The 23,863-nt window shown below is 41.7% G+C and overlaps 1 protein-coding gene across 11 annotated transcripts in view; it reads right to left on the bottom strand.

Annotated features, from left to right (window-relative positions):
* ZNF827 (zinc finger protein 827) overlaps nt 1–23,863 on the bottom strand; it is a 153,427-nt gene that overhangs the window by 115,057 nt on the left and 14,507 nt on the right. For all 11 annotated transcript variants that reach the window (XR_012498201.1, XM_074338463.1, XM_074338471.1 and 8 more), the window contains exon 2: nt 7,629–8,672. Coding sequence is in view for 10 of the 11 variants with exons in the window: in XM_074338463.1 (XP_074194564.1) it covers nt 7,629–8,672 (1,044 nt within the window). In the remaining variant the exon portion in view is untranslated. The remainder of the gene's footprint in view (nt 1–7,628; nt 8,673–23,863) is intronic.

Raw genomic sequence — 23,863 nt, 5'->3', positions numbered from 1 at the left:
AAACAACAACATGTTAAACACACAAAGGGGACAGAACAGCCAAATTCAGAATGTGGAAAGATCTGCAGGACAAATGACCCAGTTTCTTCTTCAACAAGGAAAAGGCATTTTAAAAAGAACAGGGGTTATAGATGAAAAGACACTTATGAGACATTAAAACAAAACAAAACAAAACAAAACAAAACACCCCACAAGTTGTAAAGCTTATTTTGATCCTGATTATAAAATTACAAAAAAAAATACCCACTTTTGAGATAATTGAAGAATACTGATTATAGCCCGGGTGTTCCATAGTATCATGTAACAATTATTGATCCTGTTACATGTCATAATAATTATTGTGATTATTTTTTTAAGTTCTCATCTGTTGAATATACATGGAAACATTTACAAGCAAATGGATATGATGCTGGGATTTGATTTAAAACACTTGAGCAAAAAAAGAGGGGGAGTAGGAAGAATGGGGGAGTAAGATGAATAAATGAAACAAAAATGATATCCTTTCATTTGTATAAAAATTGTCTGGAAGCAATACCCAAGAAACCATTAAGCAGTTGACTTTGAAAGACTGTGGATTAAAAAAGAGGGGTCAGGCAGGGAAACTTTTGTTTTCATTTCATATTCTTTCGTACTATTTGAAATTTTTAATGTACACGTTATTTTTATCATTTTAAAAGGAAATATTCCCACGTGTAAAGTTCAAAGTAATTTTATTATTCATTCATTGAGTCAACGGAGTCTCCACATACAAAAAGCCACTTAAAATGGATGGAACCAGAAGGGGTCTGGAATAAAGTTAAGGCATTCCAAAAATGCTGTTTCACGAACACAGGTATAAGTAATATTGGTTAGCTTAACCAAGTAACTTTAAAAAGAATTGCATATCTAAAAATACATCCTTCAAGTCTGGAAATTCTGCTTGTGTTTCATCACAAGTATTTCCTCTTCTGATTGGGGGATGGGGTGGGGATGGAGGGTTTCCTTCTTCCCCAGGAAAAGCATACTCTGCTGAGGTCTATAAACAAGCTTCTTTATTAACCCACTAGAGCTTTCCTGCTGTCTGCCTCTGATTGCCTCTGCTGACCTGGAGTCCTATACCTCATTGGGCCTCTCATTTTCTACCCTTCATTGTTATTTCTTCCACTCTGATATCTTGATCACAAAGACTGCATGTTGAACAACCGCCTGGACAGAAAGGACTGAAGCAGTCCTCTAGGTGAGATTATTGCCATAAACTAGAGGGAGAAAAAACCGATACTGATGTCTATTTAGGACTGTAAGTACATCAAAGTAGTAAGAAAAGAGATACAGGCTGCCAATCCCCGTCTTCAGGAAGTAGTTCCCACTATTGAAACCCTAAACTGCCTAATTTTACAGAATTGTCTGAGAGATGAAAGAAAAAAATTGTCTGAGAGATGTCTTCCACTGACCTGAGATTTCATGGCACATCATAGGAAGGCAATAAAAAGGCATGAACTGACAAAAGGAACACTGCCGATTTCCCCAGACACCTTGCTTTGCCTAATGTGACCAATATACTCCCTTATTTTTCCCAGCCCCACACTCATCACTTATCCTGTATCGCGAATGTATTACAGAGTACGCTACATTAAGCCCCGCACGTTAGTATTTCACATAAATCTATTTTATTTTGGAGCTACCCTTCCTTAGTTTTAATTAATACTAAAATACACATGAATCGTGTACAAATTAGGGTGTCCTTGAATGACTGGGAAAAAATTAGAATACTCATAGTAAAAAGAAGCTAATTGCAAGTTATGTGGTCAACAACTACGTTACTATAATTTTGAGATTTTTAACTGATCATGGCAGGAAAGGAAGAAAACAAGCCAAGTGGTAAAAAATAACCAGAATACAATGATCAGTTTTCAAAGTTGGCCAGTAGTCTCCCCTGGTAACATCTACATTTTTATTTATTGAAAAAAAAAAAAAAAAAAATTCGTAGTTTAGTGGGATGCCCTCCATGTATATATGATATTTAGAGAAGGGAGGAAGTAAGGATGTATTCTACTTGTACGCCAAACTATTTTCAAGGAACTAACTGACAGCTGTAAATTTCACTCAGATTCAGAGCCAAAGCAAATATGACCACTTCCTCAGAATAATCTACACATTTTTGAGGCAATAGGATTGAAATGTTCACAATTTTACCTAGTTTACAACTGTCTGATAAACAATTTCCCTCAAATATATCATTGGCTAATTATTATCATTGCAAACAAAACTAAATCCCACCAAATGCTAATAAACCCAGTGGGATGGATAGCTGCTAATTTGTTAGTTTGGAGAAAACATGTTCTCTTTATAGGCAATGTTATTGGAATACAAGAGATAATAAATGTGTGTGAAATGCCTGTTATGCAGTAAATGGAAGCTATTGGTAGCAGCTGTAATAAATAGTACTAGTAGTGACAATAAACTCTGGTCATGTGCTCCAAAGCAGGAAATTCACCATCAGAGCAGATGTACATTTAAATCACTGGCATCACATAATAAATACATATTAAGCTCAGGGCCTGGCCCATCGTGGTAGCTTATCACTGACGCCAAGAGAAAACAGAAGAACCAGGAGTCCATTGCACTGCCCAGGTAGGATATGGCTCAGCCTAGCCAGAATTCTGATGGCCACATTCAGCTTGGCAGGGAAATGAGCAATGGAGAAAATAGGAGGGGAGGAGACGGCTGAAGGGGGAATTGGCTGGGGCAAGGCTGGAAGTCCTCACCTTGGTGTCTCCAGCACCCAAAACAGTGCTGATACAACGTACAATTCAACAACTGTGTGGTATATGGTAAAGAGATTAAGTGAAAAGAGCAGGATCAAGAGAGTATGGAAAAGTGAGATGAGCACAGGACGTGAAAGCAAAAGATACAGGAGACTGCCAGTAGGTCTCAGCGGAAGTAGTGTTCACTCAAAAGTGCATGCTTTTCACACAGTAGCTAACACACCTCTTCAATGAATGGTGTCCACACAGAGAGCTATTTGTGTACTTACACCTGACCCATTTCCAGAAAGGACCTGGAGCAGCTCATATTAAAAATGCACACAGTGTGACTACATCATTAATAAAGTACAATGATATATATTTAAACAACTTACAATGGACAAGATCTGCCCAAGGCAGAGACCATCCTGTGGGAGGTTGGAGCATGAATTTTAAGAAGGCATATATTCAATTTAAAAAATAAAAATAAAAGAGTTCTTGAGTTGATAGCCAGAGTTAAAGAATAAGCAGAAAGCAAAAGCAAAGAATTTTTAAGCAGGAAGAAATCTTGCCGATAATTCCCAACTAGCTGAGTGTGTAGATGAGAAAACTGAAGTGAAGTGTAATGTGTGAGTGACGGGGTGGAGATCAAGGCAAATCTCTTCCCTACAAAGCTACAACAACAAAATTTCACTGAGCTAAAAAAAAAAAAAAAAAGGAAAGAAAAAAAAATCATGGAGGGTTTTATTAACTTCCTCGTTTTAATTCAAGGAAGGTATTTTTAAAACAAACGTAATTATTTTATAGGAAATCAAACTTTCTCTTGTTGGATCCTATCTGACAATGTGCAGAAAATCTAGATAAGTGGGTTGCAAGTGGGTTGTTTTCGCATATAGACTTCACCATATACATCAAAGGAGTTCAAGATGCCAGGTGACGCTGTGTATGCAAAATCCATACATCATCGCCATCTCCACCGTAGGCCTGCCAACCCACGAGGTGTAAGAGGACCCATCCTCCTTCCCAACAATATACATGGACTTAATATCTTTCAATAGAATTTCTTGGGCATGGCTCTCAAATGCTACTGTGGAAAACAAAAAACTATGTTAATAATAGATATCACTGGGTTTATCCGTTATTGATATCGATACATATTTTAACAGTAGGTATTCAATAAAACTAAGAGAGAAGTCTGCTATCTAGAGGCAGTCTAAATTGAAATCACTGGGGAAACATAATTGAGATCAGCGACAGATACTTCTGAATCTTGATTAAAAAGTGAATTTTCTTAGCAAGTTCCTACATGTAGTCATTCTCAGATTATAGCTAGAATAACCATGGACCTAATACGAGTATCGGGAGAGGTTCCTCACTTTCTATGCTTTTGCAATAATGTTAATAAGATTACATAAATATGACAGGAAACAGCAGCCAGGCACCCCCTATCTATTGATCCAGGTACATGACACCTGCCTGCTTTTAAGTATATTTAAATTTTGTTCAGGGAAATAAGATGTTTTAGAGACCCTCTCTCTGAAATGCTCCTTGTTATTTAACTAGGAGCCTGAAATCCAGAGAATCGTGTTGGCCTTCCACAAGAAACGTTGTCTTTAAAATAAAAACCATTATTTTATTCTAAGGTGCAACACAACAGTCACTTCAAAGAGAATTGAATCAATGTGTGACATTTATCTTTATAGCAAAGGGACATAATCTTCTGTCCATCATGTCCCCTTTCAGAGGAGCAGTGTAGCATGTGCTGGGGCACAGGGTCACATGAAAGAAAACTCCTCCTCAAGTGTCACGTCTCTCTCGCAGGGGGAAAGGCTACCGAGTAGTGGACTCTTTAAGGAATTAAATACACCATGACCTGGCAACAACCGAATCCTGTTCAAAAAAGAGGAGGAAGGCCAGACTGAAAAGACACTTTTTTTCTTTTTCATGGTTTGGACTTCCCTTGACCTAAAGAAGGTCAAAGAAATGCTGAAGCCCAAATTACTCAATACATTGGCTTTTCTAGCACATTACTACCTCTTTGTAACTCTAGAATCAACTTTATATGCCCTTTTTGCAACATTTTGAGAAATAGCTTGAAAATAGAAGCCTTGCTTGAAATCAGGATGGTGTGTCGTTTATTTTTGTGGATTTTTGTTTTGGGTTATTATTTATTTATTTAAGTCGTTAAGCAACAGAAACCCTTGATTTGCTGTGAGAAATCAGTCCACCTATCTATTTTGACTGAAACGAAGATTTCTTTCTAAGGTAGAGAAAAAAAATGAGATGTGTTTAGAAAAGTGGGTGACAACTGTCACCACATTCCCATAAATGCCTTTTAGGCAAAGCCAAATGACCTCTGAATCCAGCCCCCAGGTTGCCCTGAAACCAATAGCACAGTGTGTAAAGGGGAGCAGAGGGGGCAAATGGACTAGACCCACCTTTCCTTTCACTCCTGAGATTCAAAAATCAGTGATCCAAGTAACACCAACCAAATCATCTCTCCATGATATAAAAGTAAACAACAAAATTAGATATTCTACCAACTTCTTCTTAACCCATAATCTAGTTAGGATGCCAGACAACATTTACTTTGACTGAAAAGTGTTCAGAGGCAGAGCACCTCTCCTATTTCCAATCCACGCGATAAAAAACAAACCTTGCAGTTAGGATGCGTCCATATGGACGGACGCCTGGAACATCTTTCAAGTGACCATTTCAAGAGCCCTCATGTTTGTTTGTTTTTTCCACAGCGACCTTTCCTCTTGCATGAGTTTTACAAAATGAGTGATTTTTCAACACAAATACTCCGTCTGTTGAGGGAGCTGCTTTTACCAAGTCTTGGATTGTGAACAGAGGCAGGAAAACAGGGGGCACAGGTACCAGTCAACAGCAGGCGGTTGCAGAGCCCCAACCCGAGAAGTTCCTTTCTCTCTTCTTTCAACTTGCACATTTTAAACATTCATTGATTAAAATATGAAGTGTTTCGGCAATAGAATAAATTCAGTAAAAAGAAAAGGAAAAAACGATTTCTTATAGATCACCACATTAAATCCTGCTGAGAACCTCACTGAGGTGTTGACTTGGATTTTGTACATTTCAACCAAAAAAGGAATACACCTTCTCCCTCAGGTGTATATATACAACAAAACAGGCAGAAAGTCTACACTACACTGGAAGCTCACGACCTCTTTCTCATCTTTACATGCATCTGGTCACTTGAGTGAAAAAATTATACTTCACAACTATTGCTGGTTATGCCTGAGGCACTTTAAAATAACAATGCCACTAGTTTACCTTTAGGAAGCAGTTTTCTCAGTTACCTTTTACCAATTCTTCAGTCAACTAAACTTTATCATTAATTTTGCATAAGCTTTTCCAAATAACTAATGTCCAGGTGAATATACAGTATAAACACCATTAATACATTTATTCAATAACCAGATGCGGAGAATATTTATCAAATTACATTTTACATATAGCCATAGCTCTCCTTCTGCTTCTACCCTAAATGAAATTTCTATAAAACAGGAGTGATTCATTCCATTGCAAGATTACTCAGCGCCTCTGTTCTTCTCCTTGTTTCCAAATTTTAGCCATGTCTCTGTTTCACCAGATGGCAGGTAAGAAGTGAAACTCAGAACGGATAAACAATTCAGGATTTTATTGACATTTCAGAAACTCTGGAGTGAAAGGTTTGGATCACTTAGAGTCATGAAAGTTCCAGAGATGCATTTTCCTAGTTCTATTCTGCTGTTTACTCAAATTTTAAAGTAATTATAATTAGTGCATATAGCTCACTCAGCAATTTAAATGGAAATTTGTCATAAATGTGTCAAATTGATGTTAGCTGTGATGGTTCAGTCAATTATCTGCCATTCTAAGCACTCGTCATCAATGTGGCTGCAAATAATCAAAGTTGGCTAAACACACACAACTGTAGTGTTTATACTAATGGGGACACTCATATCCTACTTTCTGTTCCAGTCTGGCAACATACCCTTGAGAGACACCTGAAACTCCACACATCCATCTCCAGGACTGTGTATTTATCACGCGCACAATTGAAAAACAAACCAGTCTCAGAAATGAGGTTCCCACTGTGAGAACTCAGGTGACTCAATTTCTCCCTCAGGTGAATAACTGTGAAAGTCAGGTCTGTACGACAGCGACTCCCCCTTTGGAAAGGCTGTCCTCCCATGAAAAGCTTGGGATTCAAATTCTCCCTATGCACAGTCCTTCAGAATCCCATTGGATTTGAATAAAATAAAGCATTTGCGAGAAATGCTTTGATTATGTCTGAATGACAATATTCTTTAGAGTTCTCACATGACAAGAAATAATAAAAAAAATAAGATAAGCGAAAAGGCTTCAATTCCACAAAATAAGTAATAAAAATACTAGCATAAATGTGTATAGCGTGATAAATGAGGACAGAGTAGTCACTGATTATACAAAAGTCCATTTGTGACGGAAGCAGCGGGAGAGGGGGTTCTCCCTTGTCCACTGTTTCAAAAGCAGTGGGTTTTTTCTCCCCCTGTGTTCAGTGATACCATGCTCTCTGTGACAAAGATGCTTTGATCTTCCCCCATTAAATATATCTTGTATGGACCTAGCCTGAACCTGGTAAGAAAAAAAAAATCATTTATATGAAAGGGAGGAGAGTACTGTGTATCTCTAAGATTATTCATTACCTTTCAAAAATGAAACCTTTGTGGAACACATACATGAAAGACCACTGCACTGCTTATTCAAAGTATTGAGGTTCCCACTTTGTTGTGCTCCTGAGTGTTTTATTCCTGCCTCTGATCAGATGGGAACCCAACCAAACAAGGCAAAAATGAAATAAGGCATCGCAATTGACAGTCAGAAAGACTTACACGATGATTGAAATAAAAGATTCCATACCTGAGTTGGAGGGTTTAGAAACTCTTCCCTTAGGAACTGGGAGTAACAATAATTCCAAGGATTGTGGCGGTGGTGGCGGGGGTGGCGGCGGAGGTGGCGGGGTCACCTTTTCTTGCTTCTTCTCTGAAGGCGGTGGCGGTAGGGGATCCTCAGGCACCAGTGATGATTTCTCAGCCAGAAGGCTCCCAGCAGCCCTTGCTGCTACCTCTTTCAGAAGGGCCGCCGAGGAGGTCATGGAAGCCAGAGAAAGGAAAGAGCTGGCCGGAGGTGGGTGCTCCTGGCCAGGAGTCAAGCTTCTCTCACTGACTTTCTTGGATAAAGCTGCCAAAGTAGAACTGGCAGACTGGGAGCTAAAAGGGGAGGGAAAGGACTCAAATCGCATGGTGTCCTCAGTCCTGGTGAGAGATTTGTCCTGCAGGACAGCATTGGCTGCAGCTTTCAGTTTAAGGATGGCTGAATCCGGGGACAAGCCGCAGGTGGTGGTTGAGTTTGGCAACCACTTACCTTGAGTCCATATAAAACGATTACTTGGAGTGTATTGGTCATTCTGTTCCTGCTTCTCAGCCAACTTCCTGGCAAGAACACTGAGCTGCTGGGCATGGTGGGATGGTGGGGAAAAGGAGAGGTTCGAGCCAATGTTTACCGGGGACTCCACCCTGCCATTGGCCGTGGCTGTGGCGTCGAGTTTGAGGGACCCAGCCTCCAGCAGCCGCCTCAAGTTGCTGCTCAAGGGTTTAGTGGAACCTGGGGAGTCATCTTCACACAATGAGGACAGGCCAGGGGAGAGGTGATCTTGACACTGCAGGGAGTCTCGCAGGACCTCACCGTCAAGTGCCACCAGCTCCAACGTGTGACTGCTGGGAGTGGCACTTCCCAAGGAGGTGTCCGGAGAAGTGGACTGCTCCTGGACCCGGTCCTCCAGAGACAGCTTATAGTTCTCCTGGACTTCTCCATAGGATGCTTCCGACGGCGTCTCCGAAGAGTTTCCATACCAGTGCTCTCCTTCACTGAGCTCGCCCTCCGCCTCTTCCTGCCTACTAACATCTGGGGGAATTAAGAAGATCAGGTTTACTCCCAAAGTGAGCAACAGGCAAGTCTGAAGACATTCAAATGGAGCTGCCGACATGCTTCCTCTTCCCTTCCACCCAACGACCACAGGAAAGACAGCAGCGACCTGACTAGAATGTCAGCTGCTGAGTCAGACAGTCTTGGCATAAGCCTGAAAGAAGGTAAAATGCTAAACAGGCAAAGGTAAAAAACACACACCCACTGATGGCATGTATTAACCCTTCTAGTAATGATTCCAGATCAGTTGAAAAGGGAAAGGAGGCAAGACAAAAACGGATCTGTTGCAGAAGTAACTGGATGAAGAAACTGCTGTTTGCAATGACTGGGGGGAATGGAAAGAAGCTGGTACCTTTGTAAATAAAACCAACATGGGATCTTTAGTATCGAGTCAGAATTAGAGGCAGCTGGGAATGGGAAAACGTTGGCTGTGAATCACAGAACAGTGCGAAGCCAATTCCCCACTTTCTAACTCCATGACCTCAGGCAAGTCACTTAGCTGGTTTGATATAGGATGCAATTAATTATTTTCAAGTTTATCAAAAAACGTAAATAATACCTGCCTATCGTATATAGCAACTTCACCCAGTTATTATGAAGCTTAAATCATAATACACACGTGACCATGTTTTGAAAACAGTCAAGTGCTACATAAAAATCAGATCTTGTTAGCAAATACCGTTCACACTACTGATTTCTTAAGGTCACAATATCTCCCACGTTAGGCACGCTCCTTGTCTGAGAATCCTCAGTTCCAATCACCACTATGCCTGCTGTCTTATCCGAGGTCGTGATTAGTAATTCGTTCCCTCACTCCACTAAGAGTGCCCTTAAATTATTTTCTATCCATTAATCCGCGCACCCGCCACGACCACTCTCACTGCCCCGCTCCCCAAGCACCAGTCAGTTGGGATGGGCTCCTTGTCGTTCGAGGAGCACGGACGAGCTCTGTCGCTTTTCTGCCTTTGCTCAAAAACATTCCTTCCGTAGGGAATGTCTTTCCCCAGAAAACCTGATTGTCCAACCCTGCTCGTCCTTCAACACCCAGCTCAAATGTTTCTTCCTCATGATTCTCCCTAGAACACTGTCAGAAATCATCTCTTCCTCTCATGTATTCACTCACTTAGTCAACAAGTAATTATGAATTACCTGCTGCATGCCAGGCATTGTTCTAGATTGAACAACACTGAACAGAACAAAGATCCTGCCTTCTTGGAGCTAACATTTCAGTGGAAGAAGACAGATATAAAACAAAATTAGAAGGAGGATTGGGGGTGATAGGCAGGAGGGGAGCTGCCATTTTAAACAGGGTGGTCAGGGTGAGGCTTCACCGAGGTGGCGACCTTCGAGCAAAGACTTGAAAGAAGTGAGGAGCTGTTCATGCAGCATCTCCGGGAGAGAGTTCATGCACAGGGAGTCAGGGTAAAAGCCCTCATGTGGGACATGCCTGGGAAGGAAACCAGTGTGGGCAGAGTGGAGTGAGTGAGGGTCAGAGAAAGGGGGGCGGGGGAGAGACAGTGAAGGGGAGGGCTGCATAACCAATCGGTAGGACACTGGAAAACACTGAAGGTCTTTGGCATCTGGTGAAACTGGGGACCACTGGAGGGTTTAGGGAAGGGAGTCCTACCATGTGACTTACATTGTCAAAGGATTGTTCTAGCTGCTAGATGGAAAAGAGAATTCAAGTACACGGATCAGAGCAGATCAAGGTGAGAGCAGCAGGTGAGAAGTAGCCAGGTTCTGTATGCCGGGCCAACATGCCCACGTTTAGTTTCCACTGATTTCATATCACTCTAAATTATCTGTCTGCTGTTGGCTTATCTTCTGAAAGATAAGTGTGATGTTCCTTGAAGGCAGGGAGTTTACTAGTATCTACATATCCCACACCTCCCAGCACAATACCTCGTCCCTAGCAGAGTCCAGTGAATACTTAGAGACTGAGCCCAAATTCCCCATGTTAGATAGTTTTGCTACCTAACATGCTGTCTTTTCTGAATAGAAAGTTAGAACTAGTAATGCACGAACTACAAGCTAATACATTGATCTTCCCATGCTATTTGGAGAAGAAATGTCACAAATGACAAATTCTCTTTCACGAAGCTTAAGTTCTGCAACTCTTTCCTGTGGGTCTTTATTAAGTTATCAAGAAAATGTAAAATATCAAATGGAATTTGCTGGGAAAAAAGCAGATAAAATTGAATTTTTCTCATTTAAAAAACAGTCTGGTTCCTTGCGATTTGCCACATTTCCTTATTCCCTTTTGATTCCAACATTTTTCATCTGTGCTGAAATCAGTGGGACCCTGAACTACGCATCTAGGCTTCTCCTACTGATGCTTTTGACCAGACCCTCAGCAGCCAACACCAATTTCAACAATTGGACTAATTTTATGTTCTTTTAGCGAGCCACCTTTCCTGATTTCAGATGAAATATCTCATCTTTCAGTACAATCGCCTGGGACTACGATTTAAAAATCAGAGTAAGAATTAGTTAAATATCTCCTCTTCTTTGATCTTTATTGATAGTCGCTACATGAACTTACACAGGAAAATAGATGATTCAAAAGTAAATACTGTCAGATTCTATTTTTGTCAAACTAGAGTAGCTCTTAGATCATCAAGGTTAGTCTAGAACCTTGCTATAAGGCTCAGCTAACAAGGTGTATGTAAAATCAGGGTTTTGAGAACGACAAAAAAAACACAAAAAAAAAACCAACACACAAAAATCTACAACCACATGTCCAGGCCCATCATTTTCCTGAGACTATTAAATATCCTAAAAGTTACCTGGTTGAATCAGATACACAGCTACCTTAGTGCCCAAACCAAAGAATCTAAATCTCTCAACAGAGACTTGACCCTGTGTTTCTCTGCAAAGCCTCAGTGGATGGTCTGCCAGATGCCCTCTGAATGGCAACTTCTAGGGAGCGCTGTCTGCCCTCACACCCCCACTCATCCATTCTTCCACCCTCTTGAAACAGAAATCAGCAAGAAAATTTCTCCTAGATAAGGACAGTATTCTCTCGATAGTGAGACAAACCATTAAGAGGTAAATACCCATATTCTTACACCCGAATCTCTTTGTTCTCTCTCTCTGCCTCTTCTTGGTTGCAGTTAATCAAAAATTGATTTAAATGCCTAAAGAATTCAGTACATCTACTGGCAAAGCCCCAAAGGTAAAGCTAAATTTCTGACCTGCTCCTCATATACCCTTAGTGAGCAAAAGTACGCCCCTTTCAAACGTGCTCAAGTGGGTAGTGGGTAAGCATGTCAAAAAACTAAAGAAGTTGTCAATTCAGGCTCCAATCCTACAAAGCAGGGATAGGAGAGCCAAACAGCTGAATATACCAACAGCTGATATCTACCTTTAAAGCAACTTCCCAACCTTGGCAAAACACAAGCACCAAACAAGCAAGCAAAGCGTATCTTAAACAGACTGGTTTATGTTCTCTGCAATACCTGACTATTTCTCAACTATTCATTTCTCCGATCTTCACTGACACAAACACAGAGATAACACTCTCTTCTGGACTGCAAAAAATCTCAGATACATAAAGAATATTTTTAAACTCATAATACTCTATTAATCGCTTTTCCGAAGATGCTGCAATTGAAACTGAGGTTATTCAAGTAATAAACCACCAAATGATTGTAATGCACAGCCTAGAAAGAGCCAGGCCAGAAACCTGAGGAGAAACAGATCTGAAATTATTCTGGCATCACCTGAGGTCAAGCGAAAGGTGGGGGAAGCTTTCAGAGAAATGAATGCAAGAGACGTGGAGAGGTGGAGAGGTTAGAGAAAAATCGAAGCGGCTCAAACAAATATGCTCACAGTTCACAAAACAGCGACAACAGGATTTTCTCCCACAAATATTCCTTTTCCCCCCTGCCGGCCTGCTCTCTGTTTTCGCATTCAGTTTCATCAAGGAGGGGTTCTGCAAGGCTGCACTGGTCCAGTTGTGGGAAGCTTCCCGTCAGCAGGGTCTGCAGGATAACCCCCAGCCTTCTGACACTCCATCATGAGAAAAGGGTCTCTCATCAGGGAGGTCCAAACAAAGCATTCTTGCAATCTAAGGAATTAATTTCTTGGACACCACAAACTTCAGAACAAGCAAGGCTTGACTCTTGACTTTCTTTCACAATCTGAGAAGCCCCTGGGCAGCGAGACAGCTCCATTTCCCTGTCTGTCACCAGCATGGAATGGTGGCACGTAATCACAGGGCACCGCACTTGCCACCGTCCTGGAAATGCTTCCTGCACACAACCACTGACAGTGGATTTTACAGCTTTCCTAACTAAGTCTCCCAGGGAAGCCTCTAAACGGCCAATGTAAATAACTTCCGTCTCAATACATTATTTTTAACCTCCAGAATAGGAAGCAATTTCCATGGCTAATTTTGCAACAACCTATGTCTCTCATGCCCAAGTTCACACTCATTTCTGTCAATTTTACACAACAGTCTGTTTTTGTGTTTTTCACTTTAAATCAGAAACTCAAAGAATTAAGAATAGAAGTGGTGCAATTACAGAATGAAAATATGCCGAATAAATTTTGTTTCCATGTGGCAACAATTTCTCCTTTGGGGAAAACAAAACGAAATTCCACTACCTAACACATTTATTTATAATTCTTTGGTTCTCAAGCAGAAACTCAGTAACTCAATATTCACAACTCTTGCTGCATTTTTTCAACTCACTTCCTTTTTGGTTTGACAGTTGTAATCAGATGCATTTAATTGGGCCAATAGTCATCTAAGGTCCTCATTCAGAAAGATCGAAGCAGAAAAAAAATATAAGAGACATCTATTAATTTGCATACCTTCTAGCTGAAGTTAAAGCAGGTGGAGATGGAAGCCCAAAAGCCCCACTTCTAAATCTACTAATAAGCCATTCCCACCAGCCGGTTCACATAAATCTTACCAGCAGGTTCGGAAGACAATAAGCTCAAACTCCCATGCATGGAGCTGACTCACAGTCAGTTCTCTGGCAGTCAACACACTCTTCTTGTGACCACAAGTATGTCCACCTGGTACCTACCAACTCACCTTCTGGTTCAGCTGCATCTAAAAATCTTCCAAATTTTACCTTTCCACTGAATACACATCTATAGCTAAATACCTGTACCTATCTTTTCGGACCACGTAGCTCTATCAGGATTCTCAGTTACATCTATAATACCTCCCTCAAATCATACAACCAAGTTTCCCATGCAATTTTATACAGAAGTGGTTTGCAAAGTTTAAGGAGCCGTACACAAAAGTTATTAGCAAAAGCAATGCTGGTAATTGATTTAATTCAACAAACGTTTACTGAGCATTTACTATGTTCAAGGAACTGTTTGTTCTCTGCAACAAGGAGGCTCAGAGATGCAACAGTTTCTGGCCCAACAGTGCAAGGGTCGCACAAGCATAGGAAGCACCATAGAACAGAGCAAGGGTTGTGTCTGCACGAAAGAGGGAGTGATTCATTCCAGTGTGAAGGTGGCTATGGGAATAGACCTTGAAGGATGAAGATTTTAACAGACAATGTTGAAAAATTCCCTTAGAAGCGGGCTTGCTGCTCTACAAACTATCAAACAGGCAATAGCTTAGTCATGGACAAAGCTGTTTAGGTGATCACTGCTGGATAAATCAACCGAATGAAAAATGTTTTATATTCTTAATTCTTCTCATTTTAAAAAGACGCCATCTATTGAGATGTTATGGGCAGATTTTATCAATCATCTTACCATACTCACTAGTGGTGAAATCAAACCATCAGCTTGTCAATACCGGAGGCAGGACCGTGAGTTACTCATTTTTGCACTTCTGCTCAGTGCAGGGGCACGCGGGCTCCTGTGGCTGTAATTACTACGGAAACTGCAGGAAGCCATAGCTAGTGTTCTCAGTCCCTATACCAAACACTGAGAGGGGCACAGAGGAGCTACCAGCAGCAGAGAGCATGTCAAAGCTCTCTCAGGGCACTCGCTCATTTGCTTCCAGTCTCTTCTCTCAGAGGTCAGCCTCATCCTCTCAGGAGACCTCTCCCAGGTGGCAGAAAACCTGGCTGCACAGGTTCTGGGTTTTCACTGTCAATGACTTACCACTAGAGAAAGGTCTTTCCCCCTCTGATTGGCCTGTTAGAGGTCATGTTCTGCTCCCTGGTCCTATCACTGAAGCCAGAGGGCGGTTCTACAATTGGCTCAATGTGGGTCACAGAAGAAAGGACAGGGAAGAGGCACCAGGAAGATAAAAGCAATGACCTCTATAATGTTTAATAAAGGTTTAGTATGCTCCACATCAGGCTGTTCTGAACCAATTTTATAATTTAATCATAAAACATATCCTCCTTTACACCTGTTTTACCTGCCAAGTTTTGAGTTGCCCGTTTGTAGCCTGAAAGCCTTCGCACATCCCCCACACCAGGTCTGCCTGCACCCAAGGGTTCGGGGCTCCAAGTCCACAGCCTGAGTTAAATGCACGGGCGGTAATCGGCTCCACAGGACAAAGCCTCAGAGATCACAGTTATTGAAACATCGATGCCCAGAGCACCCAACCACTTTCAGCATGGCCAGGAAGAAAATTTAAGAACTGCTAGTTATTTAAAACTGCCAGGGTAGAGAAGACAACCAGAGTCCTGTCATCAGTCCAGCTGGGGGAAAGGTGCTGTGAGGGCACGGAGAAATGGCAGGAAGTCTGGAGAGGACGCGAGTTCCCGCACTGAGACAGCAGGGAGGGCTCCTGGGTCGAGATGAACATTTCGCACACAGCAATATGTTCAAATGATTGTTTTAAATGTCCACGAGTCAAAAAGAGGGAACACAAATTAACACATCCCTCCTTATCTTCAATATGAGTCCCAAACAGTATCTAAGCCAGTTTCAATGTTGTCATATAAAGTTGCTTGTCAGTCAGCTCTTCCAGCGACTGAGGAGGCACCCAAGCCCATCCCACAAACTGCCCCCTCTCGACATCAAGGGCAAATCCTCCATCCTCACAATTGCTTAGGCCGAAATTTCTGCAGCCGGCCTTGGCTCTTCTTTCTCTCATACCCCACATCTAATTCATTTGCGGATTTGGTTGATCCTACCTTCAATATACATCCCAAATCTTGCCACTTTTCACCATTTTTACCACTACCACGCTGGTATACGGCACAACCATCCTTCGCCTGAACTATGGCAGTAGCCTTTCAACTGGTCTCCTTACTTCTGATTCTTGCCCCACTATTCCCAGCCAGCAGCCAGAGTAATCTTTTAAAAATATTATGTCAGGTTCCACTACTCCCATCCCCAAAGCCTCCACAATGGTTTCTCTCATTTCTCAGAATAAAATCTAAACCCCTTACCTTGATTTCTAGGCCCTGTGTCATCTGTGTCCCTCTAACCTCATCTCCTACTGCTCTCCCTTGCTAATAAAGCAAGCTCCTGCCTCAGGGCCTTTGCACTTGCCGTTTCCTTGGCCTGGAATCTTTTTTCCCCACTCCCCCAAAATAGCCACATGGTTGATCCCCTTACTTCCTCAGTTTTCCCCTCAAACATCACTGTTTATTAAAATAAAAGCGCCATGAAAGAGAGGGCTTTGTACTGTTTGCTGCTGTATCCTCAAAGCATTAGAGTGCTGTATTACCAAATACAGAGCAGACAATTATTTGTCAAATGTATGCATAAGAAAGAAGAATGGGATTGACTATCAGAAAGGTAGCACTTAGTCAGTACTAGAAAGGAGACCTATTTTCAAAATTACAAATGTTAATTCTATTTTTCTCAAATGAGTCAAACATGGAAAAGAGTCTGTTTTGCCAACTTTCCCAGCAAAATCTCCCTAGTAGCCAAGAAAAGTGAGCTGCACCCTAGGGGATCTTGGGACTGAAGCTGAAGTCCCCTCCAGGAAGCCCCAAATTTCTCTGAGTTTTAGCTTAACCTTACAAGTGAATTCTGTACTCTATACTATAGCTGTGTTTGTCCTTACTCAATAATTAGAGAACGTTTCTCACAAACCATTCAGGAAAATTTATTCTCCAGGAGGATGCACCATGTTTCTCTGGATATCCACCTGCTTTGGAGAAACATGTACCCACCCTATTTGGAGAAGCAAGAATGCATGCAAAGTACCCAGCAGTGTCAAAGCTCAATAAAGCGTGGCGGTCATTGTTACTATTATTACTCTCAGAAAACAGATAGCAGCTGTCCTATTACCCCACTTCAGAGAGAAAACTAAAGCACGGAGGGTAACTTCCCAGGATTATACACAGATCTGTAGCATATCAGGAACTATGATCCTATCTGCTGAATTAGAATTTGGTTGTATGAATTGTTTTGGAGATGGCAAAGCCTTAGAGATCTAGTCCATATAGCTCATCTCTAAGCAGTGGCTGAGAGACGGCCAGTGATATGTCCCAGACCCACAGCTGATTTAAAAACATAGGCAGGACTGGAGCTGAGATGTCCCAATCCAAAGACCAGCGCTGCTACTACTAAATCAGGGTGTAATTATCATCAAGTGAATGAATTAATTCTAGAACAAAGCTGGAACATAATAGGCTCCCAGTAAACATTTGTCAAATGAATGAACAATTGTGCACAAAGCACTGAAAAATATACCTGCTGCTGTATTACATATTTTAATATTCATCAGAAAAGTTGATCTGCACAAAAATGTTATGTGCTAGACCATAGTGTCTTCATTTGATAGACCAGCAAACCCAGGTTCCAAACGGTTAATGGCTTACCTAAAAACACATGTCGCAAGTAACAAAGTGAGACTCAAACCCAAATCTTCAAAACATCTAACAGAACAAGAGTAGCCTGACCCAAAAAAAGCAATTTTTCAAGTAACCAAGAAGTACCAAGATACCTTCAAGCAGTCAACATGTTAAAATTTCATTCTGATGGGATTTAAAAATGCAGAGACACTCACACATAACGTGTTCAATATGATCATTATATTTGTAACCCATAGATGTGTCTCAGAGGCAACTGGGACTTTCCAGCAGCTTGACCCCCATATTAAATGGCCCTAACCAACTAACTATATTTTAGGTTACTATTCCTATTTAAAGTTAATGGTCCTTTTGAATTCTTTTTCTCTATCATGCCCTCCTCAGGGCCCCTTCCTTCTAAATCTGTGGCTTTCTGTCGCCATAGCTGAGATAACAATCACCAGGCAGAGCAACACTGTGCAAACTAAGCATGAAAACCTAGTGTTAGGAGTTGAATTGTATCCCACGAAAAGATGTTGAAGTCCAACCTCCAATAATCTGTGGATCTGACCTTATCGGGAAGCAGCGTCTTTTCAAATGATCATGTGAACATGAGGTCATTGGGATGAGCCCCAATCCAGCACGACTGGTGTCCTTATAAAAAGGGAAAATTTGGACACAGGGACAACGTGATGTGCACACTGGAGTTATGCTGCCACCAGGCAAGGAATTACCAGCAGCAGGGAGAGCAACCTGCAGCAGACCCTATCCTAGTGTCGTCAGAGGGACGTTGATCTTGGAGTTCTTGCCTCCAGAACGGTGAGACAGTTTTTGTTGTTTAAGCCATGCAGCCTGTGGTCCTTTGTTATGGAAGCCCCAGCAAACGGATACACCTAAGTTTGAATGAAGGCCTGTGACTTTTTTCTGGGTTTGTTCACCTCTGGATTCTAAACCGTAGCCTCAGTTAGTACTGTAGGTTTTGTATTTATATAAGCCAGGTATTATTATACACAACTGACCACACTGCCGCTCAGGGTCAAGTCCTCCATGGCCAGAAAGAATATGAGCAGACGAATAGGTTATTTTTGCCCATCTCTAAACTTCAGCCAAACGTCTTTCAAATGGAAGATTTTGAGAAAGACAGTAAGCAAGAGAAGTGTTCTACTACGAGAGCTACTTAGAAATCTCCAAACAAAAACATATACGCGCATATGATCGATCACCACATATGTTATAGCTAATTAATAAGAAAGGGACAGTTCAAAATACAACATGAACTCACAGGCCGAAAAGCCAATCTGGAGGCCAAAACAGTACTGGTTAACCCACGGATTGATCACCTGCTTCTTCACCCTTTCATGCTGCTCCATGTTACAAAAAGCATATAGAAGGTGTCCCCTCAAGCAATCAGAAGTAAATTTACCATGGCTACCATGGCGTTATCAGAAAAATTGTCTGCTAAGGCTGATAAATCGGTCGATTATCTGCTTCCTTGACTTTTATTTCCTCTTGTATAAATGTTTCCATCCCACCATTACCAATACCTGTTATAAGATGAACGATAAATTACCAAGCTACTGAAATCACCAGGAAATGCTTAATAGATCAAAAAAGAACTTAACAACAAAAAAAAGCGCCCTAATAACATAATAATGCATTCTGTAGTCTAAGAACGGCACTCCATCAAGAGATAAATGGCTACTTATTGAAATCTTAGCTTATGCATAAAATGCGACATTCCTTCCTGGGCACATTTACCAAGCATTGACATCATGCACCTTGTAATGAAACATTTCATGGCCATCATCATTCTGCCTGTCAATGGGAAATTTCACACAGTAAGTCCTTTATTTACTAAAAATATGTATCTATCCAGAAAGAAAAGTGCCTTGGGGGATTAGAGATTTAGCAAGGGAGAGGAGATGGAATTGCTTTTTATTTAGTGATTAAATACATATAAAACAAAAGCTGCAGAGGAAGCAGCTCCCAACCTCCCACATCTTCGGGAAAGGATACTGGTGCCATGGAATTATGAGAGAATATAGTTGTGGTGAAGCACAGGAATTTGTGGCACCAAAGGACACAGATTACAAGGACAGCCCTCACTCAAAGTTAACTTTCAACACTGATTTGGACCAACATGTTTAACCTTTACTCTCACCCGGCTTTGTGCCAGGGCTGCTATCAAGTGGTCGAATGTATTCCTATTCGTTGTCTTCTTTTATTTTCCCTGCCGATCTCCAGGCACACGCATAAGACATTACTGATGGGTGGCCAAACGAAAATGAAGCACTAGGGCAATTCCAATGGCCAGGACACCCTGTGGCTGGATGATCGTCCCCTTCCAAACACGGAGTCCAATAGTTTTAGCCACTCACTTCTCTTACAAGAACCCCAGGGGTGGTTTCCTTTCTCCTCGGGCTTTCCTCAGGCATGCCTCTTGGGGTTTCCCTAAGCTTTGCTGGGTCTTTCACCTGAAAGAAATCTGCCGCTGTTTTCTAGTGCTCTGTCACCAAGAGTGAGGCTCCAGAGAAACCATTCCACTTCCCAACAGAGCTCAATGCTTCTGGAAATGCATCAAGTGGTAAGGATGAGGTTAGGGAATACCCTCTACTGCTGCTTCAGAGGAAAGCTCAACCCAAGGTAAATGCTCACAAAAACAAAACAACAACAAAAAACCCTTTGGCATAGGTGGGGCCCCACAGTGAACATACAGTCCCAAAGCGTGATCACAGCCATTTCCTGGGAATGACCTCTTACATTATTCATACATCAGGTCCTCTTGTTCTTATTAGCCTTTGGGGCGGTGGGTCTATAAAATACCCTAATTCTGTCTTTGAACAAGCACACCACTTCCTTTCCATCTTATGGAACTGTCTACAGTTCTCCAGCTGCCATGTCTGCTATGTCTTATAAGAACTTAGTTCACTCACTTATTCTCCACCAAAAACTTGTATTTGAAAAGGAGGATGAAAATGTATTGGGCAATTTCAAAAAGTTCATTTGAGGAATAAGTTTGAAAAGCTTTTTGATATAAATGTGCTCAATTAATCCGGCTTTATTATAAATCTACGTGTTTTGGAGTTACTTAGAGAAAGCCAAATTCTTCTGGTATTGCCACGTTACTATCAGCAATAGTTAATCCTGTACAGTGAGGTCAGCAATCTTTTCCTGTAAACGACCGGACAGTAAATATTTTAGGCTTTGTGGGGCACGTAGTTTCTGTCCCATATTCTTTGTTTCGTGGTGTTGCTGTCACAGCTGTTGCTTTTTGGTTTTGTTTTAACAACCTTTGAAAAATGTAAAAACCATTCTTAGCTCAAGGGGCTACACAAAAACAGGCCACGGTTTGCTGACCTCTGCTCTAAAGAATAGGTACTTTTTCTTTGTCATAACAGCAGAACAGTGCTTTAAAACAGTATCAGAAATTCAGATATACAGCGACCAGTTTCATCATCCTCTTCTTAATCCATCCACTTGTGTGAGTCACTAAACACCTTTGTGCCTCAGTTTCTTGTCCTATAAAATGAAGGGTTAGAACAGATCAGTGATGGATAAGCCGTTCTTCAAGGAGCCCTGGGACTCCAGGGAAAGGAATGGCCCTGCAGATCCATGCCCCCACCTGCTGCCTCAGCATCCCCCTCACCAGCACTGCGGCTTTGACCCTGTGGGGTTACTGGAATGCTCCATAAAAGCAGGGGCTCCACTATTTATTTTAGTTTAGTTTGGTTTTAATTTTGAAAAACACTGTGTTAGATGCCCCCAGAAATCCTCCTGGTGCTAATCCTCTAGAAATCCAGTGTAAGATTATGGATCCCTTTGCAATCATTTTATTGGGACGCATCCGGTGGACAGGAAACGATTTAAAATCCTATACTGAAAAATATAAACAAAGAGAAGCACAAGCAAGAAAGATCTTTTTCTAAGGGGCCACCAAAGCTAGTTTAGATTCGTGGAAACCCACCAGATAGCCACATCAGACGGTTCCCAAGCCCTACCCCTGCTAATGAGACAGAATTCATTTTTGCATCTCTCTGCTTAGAAGTGTGGGAAAAGCAAGATGGTTTAGGAGTGGAAGGAGGACTGCAGTGAGATTCAAACATCTGGGTTCTAGTCTGAATATGGAACTTACCAGTTCTCTAACTCCTGATGTTTACTGAACACAAACTGGAGAGCCTAAATACTAACTCATAGACTGGGTGTTAGGAACCCAGAGATGAACCAGACAGATGTGGAACACTCTGCCTCCATTACTCGGATCCTCAATCCATAAAGCAGGGTCATAACACCTGCGCCTTCTCCCACTCACAGGTGGTCCTGCAGAGATGGCAAAGCATCTGTAAACTGCAAAGCATAGACAACATAAACTAGAAAACTATATATTCTCCTCAAGTACATGAAATATATGCAACTTCAAGAACTTACCAAATTGATCAAATAAGTCCCCAATAGGTTTTGCATTGCAAAAAAACCAAAAAACAAAACAAAACCATTTCTAGAACATGAAGCAGCCTGGCAAATAGAAAGGGCACAAGCGTAGACACAGCTTTAGCTCCAGACATTCCCACTCGAATCCCACCCTGCCTCCCTCTAAACCCACCTGATATCTCTAAGCCCAATCTCTCATTTATAGAACAGGGTACTGATATCTGCAATTTCCCAGGGTTATTGTGAAGGTAGGTCAGAATTCTGTAAGTAAAGCACCTGGCATACAGTTAGCCCTTAGTGAAGAACAGTTTCCGCTTTCCCTCCTTCCTTGGCACCTAGAAATCTCAGATGAAAGAACATTATATTTGAAGTAGCGGGGCTTTCCTCAAAATTGTTGATATTGCTACCCCACTCTATATCATAATCACCTCAACCAAAGAGGACAGGAAACTTCTAGTTTTTATGACCATGGAATCCAGATGTGGAATATGCCCAGTCATCAGGAAAATCTTACAGTCTTGGCACAGTTTGAGGACAGAGAGAGAGCAACAGCCAATGGCTGAGGGGAGACTCTACAGTCTGGAATGTGCCACAGACTTCCAACCACAAAAGTTCTCTTGCACTTCCACTGTGGTATCCCCCTGTGGTGTAGGCCATGGCCTTTGCTCTTCTCGGCAAGTCTCCTCCAGAAGCACATGACTTTCACCAGTCAGCTCTAGGCCACATCCAAATGAATGTCTGTGGCACTGTTCATCACCCCTACCCAGCCCAGTTGTGAAAGCTAGGCAAATCGTTCTCTCACTTCTGACAGAGGAAGACAGCAGGAGACGTTCTCCAAAGTCCTTTCTACCCCTTAAACCTTTAGATTCTGTGACCCATTCATTCATCTATTCAACAGTGTGTATGGAACAGCTCCCATCTTTGACTCTCTGACCTGTTCTTAACTTCTCATTTCATTCATTGTTCAACAATATTTACTGATCCCCCACTATACACCAGGTACTGGAATGTGCAAGAATGTGCAAAAATGAATAAATAGTCCACATCCTTAAAAAGCTCACAGTCCAGAGGACATAGATGAATGAGCAAGTGTAATGCAGCTTGGGAGGAATTATGAAAGACCTGTGGAAACCAGGGAGGGTGTGTGCAACGCTGCCCCGTGAGCGGGACACTGGTATGGAAGCAGGAAGGCTTCTTAGAGAACTGAGTGTTGAGGGATAAGCAGAAGGTTATCGGGCAAATGAGACGGGTTGAAGACATCCCAGAAATAGGGAAAAGCATATGCCAAAGTGAGGACATATGAGCATGGTGGTTTGCAAAACAGAGAATTCAGTATGAATGAAACCAGGAAAGTAAAGGAGGGCAGAAGAAAAGAGGCTCCGATGCTGAAGTATCTCCTATACTTAAGAAGAGCAAACTTTATCCTTTTAGGAATGTTTAAAAGATCCTAAATAAGGATTATCTGGGTTACATGAGTGTTTTAGAAAGTCTGCTGTGAAGACTGGACTCCAGGGGCTGGGTGAGGGGAACGGGGAGATGAGACTGAGGCCAAAAAAAAAAAGGAAAGATCTCAATTCTTATGGGAGAAAATAAGAGCATAAACTAAAGCAGTGGCAGGGAGTGGGCATGATGAATTCTAGAGCTATTTTGGAAATATAATCCACAAGACTTGGTGATTAATTCAGTGTGGGAGGAAAGGAAGTGGATGGCATCTAGGATTATACCCAGGTTTCTGTCTTGGGTGAGTGGGTTAATGGCTAGTAAGGATAGTAAGCAACCCAGAAAGAGAACACAGGCCAGAAGACCAGAAATATTCCTAGTTCCCCAGGCCTGAAAACTACAGCCCTCTCTTAAATGCAACCATGCACTCTCCAAGATAAGCCATTCTAGACTCATGGTACCACTGGAGCTCTCCATCTCTATCTAACAGGGGTACAGGGAAGGCATAGCATAAACCTGAAGCACTTCATACACCAATGACATTATATACGTATTTGTGTACATGTAATTTAACTGATGAATTTATTTGAAACATTACTTTTATTTTAAAACAGACAGCTATCT

This window comes from Rhinolophus sinicus, linkage group LG07 (genome assembly GCF_036562045.2).
Source record: "Rhinolophus sinicus isolate RSC01 linkage group LG07, ASM3656204v1, whole genome shotgun sequence".
In the NCBI taxonomy this organism is placed as follows: Eukaryota; Metazoa; Chordata; class Mammalia; order Chiroptera; family Rhinolophidae; genus Rhinolophus; species Rhinolophus sinicus.
Note: the sequence above shows the minus strand (reverse complement) of the source record. Positions and strands in the feature narration are given on the sequence as shown.